We start from the raw sequence: 11,424 nt of genomic DNA on the forward strand, positions 1-11,424 counted from the left end.
TCCTCTTGTCTGAAGGCTGTTCATTCAGGTGAACGAATTCAGTTTGTACTCAAACAATACCGTTCACGTTGAAGTATTGTATAACAATTTGTTTGTATTCAGAATGTGTTGCTTTGTTGAACGTGAGAGAACACCGTTTATATCGAAACAGAGTACAGTTCATACCGAAATATTGTTTGACACAATTGTTCTATATTAAAACAAAACTATTGTTTAGTTTGGGGGCGTTTTGTTAAAATACTTTAGGATGGAGTACCTCTTAACCAAGTTTCAAATGCAGAATCGTTCCTGTAAGACATTTGAGGATATGGTAGGATGTTTTCCTCCTAAAAACTTGAGGATTTCCGTCCTATTCCAAAGACTAAATTAGTATGTTTTTAGAAACTCCTAGAACCTCTATTTTACTGTGTAAAACGTCATGTGTATCCAAATACCTGTACTTGCAGTTTTTCATGTTGAACCAAGAGAGAAAACCGGTGATTTGAGCAACATATTTGGCAAACGATTAAAATAAATGTTCTTCTATGTCTATAAGCTATGTATATCTTCTATAAAAAAGTCTTCCACTTCCGCTTTCAATTGTATGGTGACTTTTTTTTTCTGAGCAGTACCAAATATAACTTAAACTAATTGGTTTCGTGGAAAATGTGCTCTGACATTAATTATTCCTGTACCATCTCTTCCTCCCTCATGGGGCTCGACCTTTTGGAGGAACCTACGTCAGCCATATCGATCTTTCTTCAGTTTTTCTTTCTTATATCTTTGCCTGTTTTTTTTTATTGTGTTCGTGAAGTATTTGATGTTACTTTCACTCCTTTTCATGAAGCTACAACCAACACTACTACTAATTATGATAATGGTGACAAGACACATTTTTCTCATCACCTAAAGATCATCCATTAAACGATATCTATCAAAGCATCTTGAACTCACATCATCCAGTTATCTCAGGAGAAGCATCAGTCCGTACCTTGTTTTGATTTGTTACATAAAGTCAAGTGTTACTGATTAAGTCAGTCTTTTTAACTGAAGATTATTTAGTGCTCGTGAAATATGGAAATGAAAAGGTATTTATAAAAGATCCAATAACAACACCTCTTCTGGCTGGGATACAATAAGGACACATGTCTATTGGACCTTTTCGGCCTCTGCAATAAATTAGGGGTCCTAATAAAAGGATGTCGGAAGTCTGGTGGGATATTGGTATATGTGGAGAGTTCTCTCTCTCTCTCTCTCTCTCTCTCTCTCTCTCTCTCTCTCTCTCTCTCTCTCTCTCTCTGAAACAATAAGGCTGAAAAATGTTTCCCGCTTCGGCTTTCGCTGTAAAACACTCATGTATTTCAAGTGGGAAATTAAGACCAAAATCTGTATAATTACATTCAAATAAATACTGTGGAGTTTCAGTTGTGATGGCAGTAAGGATAAAACCACCAATGACTACGAGGATAAAATGCATTTCAGTTCAAACCTTGACCCCGGGAATAAGACGTCTCATACTTTCACTAATATAGGCAACACAATGTTGTTTTATTTGCTGATTACAACTGCAATATTGAGTAAAAGCAATAAACGTTACATAGATACGTAAATAATTGTTCTAATGAGCGCCAGGAAGACTGGGAAGGACGTGTCCGCCAGTATATGCCTGGTGTCAGCGAGACGAGACCACGCCATATTGGATAAAAAACTCCCTTGGAAACATATTTTACAAAGACTTCACATGCTTTATAGTTCGTATGGCCGTTTTCATACCTATATCTTAATTTGTTGACAAAATTTCAATCTTTCAATGGTATGCTTAAAGACTGAATGTGAATGTTATTTCACCCGATTAAATATCGAGTGAAAAAAAGTGGTCTTTATCGAGTGAACTTGTCGCCGTCAGGTCGTTGACCCTGATAGACCACGATGGGGCCCAGTCAGAAGGGGGACAAAGAGAAGCATGGGCAGGTCAGAAGTACAAGAGAGCACATGGGGGGTTGAGGCTACCTAAAATGTGAAATCGAAGTGATAATATTCATCCAAATCAGACGGAAAACGACTCAAGTAGATACTCATGTTCAGTTGCACTCTTAATGACGGTTAAGGCCCTTTCGCTACTCTAGGACTCGGGTCCAGACTTACCTTCCCTATGCTTCTCTTCGCCTCATTTATTGACCTATTCCCGGAGCCTCCCTTCAACGAAAACTAGGTTCAATTTCTACCTGAACATAGCTTTAAAAAAACCGCTTCAATTAAACTTATTATTGACGATATTTCAAGATAAATGGCGAAGAGAAAAAGAAAGACGTCCCATTCCCACCTGTGGACGTCGATGACACCATGACAGCGGCCACTCATAACAATCCACATTTAATTTCACTCTCAATAAAATGGGGGGAAATAGAGTCTCTCACCTTAGCCACCGAAATAAAACCACGAAAGTCCATCCTGTTTTTGTGGATAATTTGAGACTTTTTCTCGCTCTAGAACGGCAGAAAAATAGCAGGACTCAAGAAACTTTGCTAAGTGTCGGTCAGGAGATGAATTGTTAAGCTTAGTGTACACTGTAGATTAAAAATCTAGCTAAACTTGGTTTGATCTACAGAGATTACTCTAAAGTGTGTGTACACTAGTCAACCATTTACTCTCATAGCTTTATATTTAGAGTAGTGTGAGACTTACTCTAGCGAGATTATTCTGGCACTCATGTACACTATCATAAAGTTGAGGAGGGACTCTCAGTCAGGATCCATATTCGTGAGTGGTATCATGTCACGGTCAAGGAAACTAGTTGCAGCAGCTGCCGCTTTAGTTTTATCAAGGAATTTGAAGACAAACAAGAGAAGGCAAATATGGGTTAGAGAATGGATATCTAGACGAGATGAAGAAGGGGTGATGCACAGGGTTTGCATGCAAAGCTTTTGCAAGAACTGATCGTTGAAGATGATAAAGCGTATAAGAATTTTTTACGTATGTCTCGTGAAGATTATGATTATCTGCTTGAAAAGGTGACACCCAAAATTATGAAGCGTGATACTCATTTAAGGGAAGCAATCTCCCCTTCAGAAAGATTAACTCTCTTAGCATCTGGTAAGTACAATGTATAAAAGGAAAAATGTTCTTCTAGAATAAACTTATTTTTTTTATCAAATTATACTGAGAAACTAAACAGCAATAATTCAAAAAATTATATGTGCAATAATTATTATTATTATCATGAAAAATAGGTAAACATAAAAATAATAATTAACACATATATTAAACTAAATATTTTACACTGTCTTGTAGTATATAATTTATAACTATATTATATACGAATTTGCTTTTCAGTAGATAGTTATCGCTCACTAATGTATGCTTTCCGTATACCAGTTACTACTATAGCAAAAATAATTCCAGAAGTATGCACTGCACTGTATGATGTTCTGAAGGAAGATTATCTCAAGGTTAGTAGAACTAGCTATAATTCTGTTAAAGAGCACTGGAAGCTTATGTCACCAACATCTCTTGTCTGAGCATCTGGCTCAAGGAATTAAGTCTTTATCTGTCAAATCAGTGTATGAACTTTGAAGTACAGGGGTAGAAGTAGGGGATGAGAATTCATGGTCCTCTTTTTCTCCAATTTCTATTATTGCTTTCATGATCGTACGTTTCAGTCTTTTCCTATTTTCGATGGAACGTAATTGACGCAGTTCGGATGCAACATATTCTCCAAACAACGAGTTTTCATGATTTATCGCCACATACACATTTAATATAATTATGTGTTTGTTTGTGTTTCTTACTTTTGTCCAAAAAAAGTTAATAAATCATATTTCTTAAGAGACATGTTTCACTTACCATGTTTGTAACAATAGTTTCTTGGGGTTTCACACATCCAATCATGAAGTGAAGAGAGTCAAAATATTCCCATTTGCTTTTCACCAGTACATCATCTGCACCCACTCCACTCTTCTTTACTTTCATTTTCCTTATTTCATTGTTCATTTGGCACCGCAGATTGTGCCACTTTCTCGCTATTTCAGCCTCACTAACATTTAAAAGCTCTGATATTTCTTTTACAGCAACCGCTTTCTTTTCTTTGTCCCTGTACTCTTTCAATGCTACATTCCAAAGTTCAGGGAATCTTTCGTAGTGCTGGATTAAAAGCATTGTCTGAGTGCTATCCCATTTGTATTTATGGTTAGATGCCATGACTATTCCAGCACGTGTCTAGCTATACTGTTTACTCTATTCAGTTGGGCGGAGAAGCACCTAGAGTAGTCCTCGTAGAGAACTCTCGACCACGTGTTCACTAGTATTCTAGGTAGACTAAAACAACCCTAGCGAGAGCTGAGAGTAACTATAGCTAGAGCGCTCTCGTTTCTGTGCACACTATCTAGAGAGGTCTCCCTAGAGCAAATCCAGCAAAAAATCTACAGTGTACACTAAGCATAATATTAGTGGCTTCAACAGGTTCCAAAAACAAAATGTCCTACAAGATTTGAAACATTACATTCGTTCTATATTATACTCCTTTTCACTTAACCCTTAAACGCCGGAGCGGTAAATAAAAAAAAATGACTCCCGTGTGCCGGAAGAGTTTGAGAGTGAGCGCGTAAGCGGGGAAAAAATATTTTTTTCAGAAAATCACAGCGCGCTTAGTTTTCAAGATTAAGAGTTCATTTTTGGCTCCTTTTTTTGTCATAGCTTGAAGTTTAGTATGCAACCATCAGAAAGGAAAAAAATTATCATTATCATATATAAATAATGCGATATATGATAGCGCAAAAACGAAATTTCATATATAATTGTATTCAAATCGCGCTGTGCGCCAAACGGTTAGAGGTAACAAGTTACTTTTTTTCGTTGAATGTGCACTAAATTGCGATAATTTAGATATATAACACATTGTAAAACGATAAAAGCAACACAGAGAAAATATTATCACAAAATGATGCATGAATTCGTAGCGCGCTGATGTAAAAAAATAATTTTTTAAAAAATTCACCATAAATCGAAATATTGTTATAGAGACTTGCAATTTGTTTCAAAATGAAGAAAATGATTGAATATTACTATACTGTAAGAGTTTTAGCTTACAAATGCAGTTTTTGACCATTTCGAACGAGTTAAAGTTGACTGAATGTCAAATTTTTGTTAAAAACTTTTTTTATATGCAAATATAAAAAAAATGAGAAATGCTACAACCTTCCAATAATTTTTGTTATATTGTGCATGTTTTTGCGCACCATTTTTCATATATAAGCAAAAACTTTAAAAAAAGCGTAATATGAAAAGGCTCAAATATTAGGAGAATGTGACCTACGCGTTTCCGAGATTTTCGGCCGAGAATCGGCGCGCGGAAGGAATAAAAATATTTTTTGCAAATATTCACCATAAATCGAGATATTGTTCTAGAGACTTGCAATATGTTTTAAATTGAAGATAAAATGATTGAATATTACTAGACTGTAAGATTTTTATGTTACAAATGCGTTTTATTATTCCATTTCGGTTGAGTCAAAGTTGACCGATCGTAGTTTTTTTCGTACTTATCGTACTTTATATGCAAATATTTCAACAAAAATGATAAATGCTACAACCTTCCAATATTTTTTGTTATATTTTGCATGTTTTTGCGCATATTTCCATATATAACCTTTAAAAAAAGCGTAATATGAAAAGGCTCAAATATTAGGAGAATGTGACCTACGCGTTTAGGAGATTTTCGGCCGAGAATCGGCGCGCGGAGGGAGGGGAAAAAATATTGTTTTCAAAATTCACCATAAATCGAGATACTGTTCTAGCGACTTGCAATTTGTTTTAAAATTAAGATAAATGATTGAATAATACTAGACTGTAAGATTTTTATGTTATAAAAGCGTTTTTTGACTTTTTCGGTTGAGTCAAAGTTGACCGATCGTAGTTTTTTTCGTACTTATCGTACTTTATATGCAAATATTTCAAAATGATAAATGCTGACAACCTTCCAATATTTTTGTTATATTGTGCATGTTTTTGCGCACATTTCCATATATAAACCTCTAAAAAAAGCGTAATATGAAAAGGCTCAAATATAGGAGATGTGACCTACGCGTTTTCCGAGATTTTCGGCCGAGAATCGGCGCGCGGAAGGGAAAAAATATTTTTTTCAAATATTCACCATAAATCGAGATACTGTTCTAGAGACTTGCAATTTGTTTTAAAATGAAGATAAATGATTGAATAATACTAGACTGTAAGATTTTTATGTTATAAAAGCATTTTTTGACTTTTTCGGTTGAGTCAAAGTTGACCGATCGTAGTTTTTTTTCGTACTTATCGTACTTTATATGCAAATATTTCAAAAATTATAAATGCTACAACCTTCCAATAAATTTTTTGTTAGATTGTGCATGTTTTTGCGCACATTTCCATATATAAAACTATAAAATAAGCGTAATATGAAAAGGCACAAAAATATTAGGAGAATGTGACCTACGCGTTTCGGATATTTTCGGCCGAGAATCGGCGCGCGGAGGAATAAAAATATTTTTTTCAAATATCACCATAAATCCAGATATTGTTCTAGAGACTTGCAATTTGTTTTAAAGTGAAGGTAAATGATTGAATATTACTAGAATGTAAGTAATTTGCTTACCCATATTTATAATTTATATATATATATATATATATATATATATATATATATATATATATATATATATATATATATATATATATATAAGTTTAAGTAGTTTGGGATCCTTTGTTAACGCTGGAGGAAGTATGGAAGAAGAAGTAAAACATCGGTACAGGCAGGCTGGAACAACTGGAGAGCGGCCTCGGGAGTTCTTTGTGACAAAAGAGTGCCGCTTAGGTTAAAGGAAAATTTCACAAGACGGTGGTAAGAACAGCAATGCTGTATGGTACGGAAACAGCAAGCATGAGAAAAGCAGAGCAGAAGAAGATGGATGTGGCAGAAATGAGAATGCTTAGGTGGATGTCTGGGGTAACAAGAGTGGATAGGATCAGAAATGACTACATAAGGGGGTCAACTAAGGTGGTGGAAGTATCAAAGAAGTGCAGGAGGTGGGGAGGCTGAGATGGTATGGACACCTTTGAGGAGAGATGAGGACCACGCTGGAGACATACTATGGAGTGGAGGTGCAAGGAAGAAGAAGAGAGGAGACCAAGAAAGAGATGGAAGGACTGTGTGAGAGGAGATTTACATGAGAAGGGAATTGATGAGCAGAAGCGCAAGATAGAAATAGATGGAACGGCTCATCCGAAACGGCGACCCCATATAAAAATAGGGAAAAAGCTGGGAAGAAGAAGATATATATATATATATATATAGATATATATATATATATGATATATATATAGTATATATATATATATATATATATATATATATATATATATATATATATATATAATTTTTTTTTATACGAAAATATATATATTACATTCTTCGATTCTGGTACCAATACATAAATAAAAGGAATGCAGGTGACACTTCTCTTTTCGCATACAATGAAATGTCTTATTATCATTTTATCATGCCACACATTCAGATATATAAAAAATTGTAATAAATATAAAAACTAAATATAAAAATAAATGCAGAATACTCACTCGTAATCCTGACTCTTCGCTTCTATTCTTGTTTTCTCCCTCCTCCATTGAAGAGTCTTGCATTTTTTCCACTCGACATGACGAGGTACAGGTGGAGGAGGGAGACGCGCGCCCTTACTGCTGATGGACCCCGGCCCGGCGGCCCCGTGCGCCCTCCGCTGTCGTTAGGGGGCGCGCTCCAATACATGACCTTAGTGTGGTACTTTCGGTCACACTCCCTATCCTGCAAAGAGCAACTTTGCAGAGACGACAGAAGAACCGGGTGTCTCTCCTTCTGCCAATTTATATGGCACACCCGGCACCGTTTCTGCCTTCGCCCTTCTAAGGCCTCCAGTATGTGTTCCCCTGGCTGCAGCCGACACGCAGGGTCCACTACCCGACGAGAAGCGGTGATGGCCGGGGGCGGCAGCAAGAGGGGCGTCGTCAGCAGGGGCGGCGGCAGCAAGGGCGTCGTCAGCAGGGGCGGCGGCAGCAGGGGCGTCGTCAGCAGGGGGGGGGGGGGGGGGGGGGGGCGGCGGCAGCAGGGGCGTCGTCAAGCAGGGGCGGCGGCAGCAGGGGCGTCGTCAGCAGGGGCGTCGTCAGCAGGGGCGGTGGCAGGTCGAGCGAAGTTGTTGGCCCTCCTATCTGCCCTTTCCTCTAGGGGCAGATCTGCAGCTCGGGGCAGGGGGTCAGTTATGGAAGGCCACTCATCGGGATCGAAGTGATGAGGGCATTTCCCGGCTACCTAATAGGAACTGTATGTGGTCAACCTCGGAAGGATTGTCACCGCGGTACCCACAGTACAGTATGTAGGCATTTTGGTAGGGCCAACTGAAGGATGTATTTGAGGAGCTTCTGTGTCCACCTTCTGGTTCTCCTGGCGAAGGGATAGTACTGGATGAGCTGATCAAAGAGATCAACTCCTCCCATGTGCCTGTTGTAGTGCCCAATGACAGTAGGCCGCTCGGTACGAAACTCCTCAAACCCAACTCGGCCCTGTCGAGCGGTCTTCTTCCGCTGTACGATCTCTTCTTGGATGGGTTCATGACTCGTCGTAATCATGGGGACAAGTTGGACACCCTTCCAACAGATGACGAAGACAGCGCCCTTCCGCCACTCTGTCTCTCCTCTTGCCAGGTTATTGCGGATGACTAGCGAACCTCTTGAGGACATTCGGGCCCCACGCACCAAACCGAAGGGTACACGACTGAACACCTGCTTCATTGAACAGTTCCTGGGCCAGGGATACCGAGTTATAATAATTATCCATAAACAGGTGAATATCCCTGGTTACGGAAACGTCCCACAAGGTTGAATACAGTGTCACGCAGCGTGGAGAAGACCCGGTATACTGAAAAGTCACAACGTATCCAGTGTTGGCCTCGGTAATGAGAAAGAATTTCACACCATATTTCTTTGGCTTCTTGGGGTTATACACTTTTATACTAAGACGTCCTTTGTAAGGCATCATCCCCTCATCCAAAGACAGGTTCTTTCCAGGAATCACGAGATTACTAAACTGCTCACGGATATAATCCAACACTGTACGCACTAAAATGAGGCGATCACTGTTATTCCGGGGTATGGCCCCTTCGGTTGAAGGCGTTGAAGTACCTGTCCATCGCCAGGAAATTATCACGGGACATAACGCCAGGCACATTCGGCATACATAAAAAATAATTTCTCCTCCAATATTGCCTGAGTCGACAGCAGGTGTCAAACCAAAATAAATGTGGAGCCCCAAAAAATGTGCCATGTCAATGAGGTTGCAACCCCGCCAGTAATACGACAAGGTCGTCTTCAGCTCGTACCGGCAGTACCGAGCGTAGTCCACCGTCTCGTGTACCAGGTATTCCAGCAATTCCCGCGTCAGGAAAAAGCTGGATGAACCCCAAAACACTCAGGCGGTACTGGTACGGTCATACCAGGGGCCTTGCCGTGTGAAAGGTGCATGTTGGAGGAGGGGTGGGGGGGTCCTCCGTCCACCCCTCGTCACTCTCCGACGACCGACCTTCACCTTGGCTGGCGCGACGAGGCCGACCTTCTACGTGCCCGTGCGCCGCGCACGGGTGCGGGCACGATGCACACTACCCCCCCCCCCCCCCCCCCCGCCCCCCCCCCCCCGTGGCCCATCACCCTCACTTAGGCCCTCACTTTCTGTACCGTCCTCCTGCGATAAAACTTGAGCCCGTATCCCCACCCTCCCCTCCTCCTCAGATTCCCCCTCGTATGCACTGAATTCGAGCTCACTTTCGGGATGTGAGCCTCGAACGGACATTGGGGGCAAATATTCATCCTCACTTTCATCGGGACTGATGTCTCATCACTCGATGACCATCCGCCATCAAAATGAGGACTGTGACATGTTCCCGATCAAGCTCCGAAAGATATTCGTCTATGTCCCTTGGTTGGAGGCCTCCCAAATGGCCTACGAATGCCCCTAAGGACGCCCACATGCTTCCTAGGGGTAACCAAAGGCATACGATGTGTTCCCGAAACACTTTTCAGCCACAGGTGGCCGCACAGAACGGCCTTGAGGCGCGGGGTCATGCGGGGCTTGGCCCCTCGCCAGCATCCAGGTCCAAAACTCGCCTTACACGATCCCTTCCAACGGGTAAAACGCGCCTTTCACGGTTCACACGTCGTTGAGACATATCTAGGAATGTCCTGTAGCAATACAAATGCTCAAAGTCTCGCACAAGTCCAGAAAAACACGCTTTTCACGAAGACGCTCTCGGATGGTGCGCTACTGATGCTGGCTGGAGCGAGAAGAAGGGATGGGATCGCGCATGCGCACCTGGGTCACGCTTCAAAACAAAACAAGGCCTTGATCCGCGAACTCCCAGCATTCCCCAAGGCGCGTGATTCAAAGTTTTTAGGCTGGTAGGCCCTATAAGTATTTTTTCCGCGAATTTTCAAAAAAAAAAAAACTTCGTATGTCGACGTAAAATACGTCCAGTCGGCACCCGACAGACAATTTATCTTGACGTAAAATACGTCCAATTCGACGTTTAAGGTTATTTTAATGAGTTTTTTTGTTTTTTACTTGATTATAATATTAAATTCACACTCAGCATATGAATTTTCCGACGTGATGTTACTGGTTTTAATCTTGCTGCAATAAAATATACGACTGCTTAGCAGCGAGGGATTTTAATTAAAATTTGATTTATTATAGCTCCAACAAAGTTAATTTTCACTTTTCAATTCAAATACTGAAATGTGACATTGTTTCACCTACTAATTAGCTTACACATTCTTTATTTTATAAAAACAACTCTAAACGTTCCATTTGGGAGGTAATGCAAATACTTCTGAAAAGTAAACGATGGCGACGGCACCTATGGCAGTAATGAGAAGCAAATAAGTAAATAGATATAATAATCAACAGTCGTTGATTTTAAATACACTAGAAAAGTATTCTACTATCATAATATCCAAAATGCTTCATAGATCAATAAAAATCTATTAACACGAATACTTAATAGATAGGAACAACGGAAACCTATAAATTAAACTGTTTAAAAGAAAAGAACTAACCAGCAACTTTCCCTTTTCACTAACCGGGTACGAAAAGCTATTGGTAGTCATCTTGACTGCATAAGGGCAACACAATTTTTATACAAATATTCCAGTATTATGATTAAGTATAGTAATAAAACATCATTGAAAATTAACGGAACTTAATGAAATAAAACCTTTGCTACATATGATGTAGCCAACGATAAGTCTAAAGAAAAGAGGTGAACAAACATGTTTTTTAGCTTTAGTCAAAGGCAGTTTGTTTAGCTCCTTCATTGTCCGAAAGTTAAGGAAACTAGTTAATTACCTACAGCCTAAAATACAAAACTCGATGTCTTT

General features: G+C 39.7%; 1 protein-coding gene across 1 annotated transcript; it reads right to left on the bottom strand.

Moving 5' to 3' along the window:
- Window positions 1–3,506: 3,506 nt before the first annotated feature.
- Window positions 3,507–4,176, bottom strand: LOC135208100 (uncharacterized). The gene is made up of 2 exons (XM_064240248.1): window positions 3,810–4,176; window positions 3,507–3,766 (listed from the first exon to the last, which is right to left on the bottom strand). The coding sequence occupies exons 1-2, from the start codon at window positions 4,174–4,176 to the stop codon at window positions 3,507–3,509; spliced, it is 627 nt and encodes a 208-aa protein (XP_064096318.1).
- Between the last annotated feature and the right edge of the window lie 7,248 nt (window positions 4,177–11,424).

This window comes from Macrobrachium nipponense, chromosome 34 (genome assembly GCF_015104395.2).
Source record: "Macrobrachium nipponense isolate FS-2020 chromosome 34, ASM1510439v2, whole genome shotgun sequence".
NCBI lineage: Eukaryota > Metazoa > Arthropoda > Malacostraca > Decapoda > Palaemonidae > Macrobrachium > Macrobrachium nipponense.

Coding starts and splice junctions, on each gene's coding strand:
- LOC135208100 (XM_064240248.1), bottom strand. CDS start 4,176: ATGGCATCTAACCATAAATACAAATGGGATAGCACTCAGACAATGCTT. Junction 3,767..3,809: donor AAACATGGTAAGTGAAACAT/GTCTCTTAAGAA, acceptor TTTGGACAAAAG/TAAGAAACACAAACAAACAC.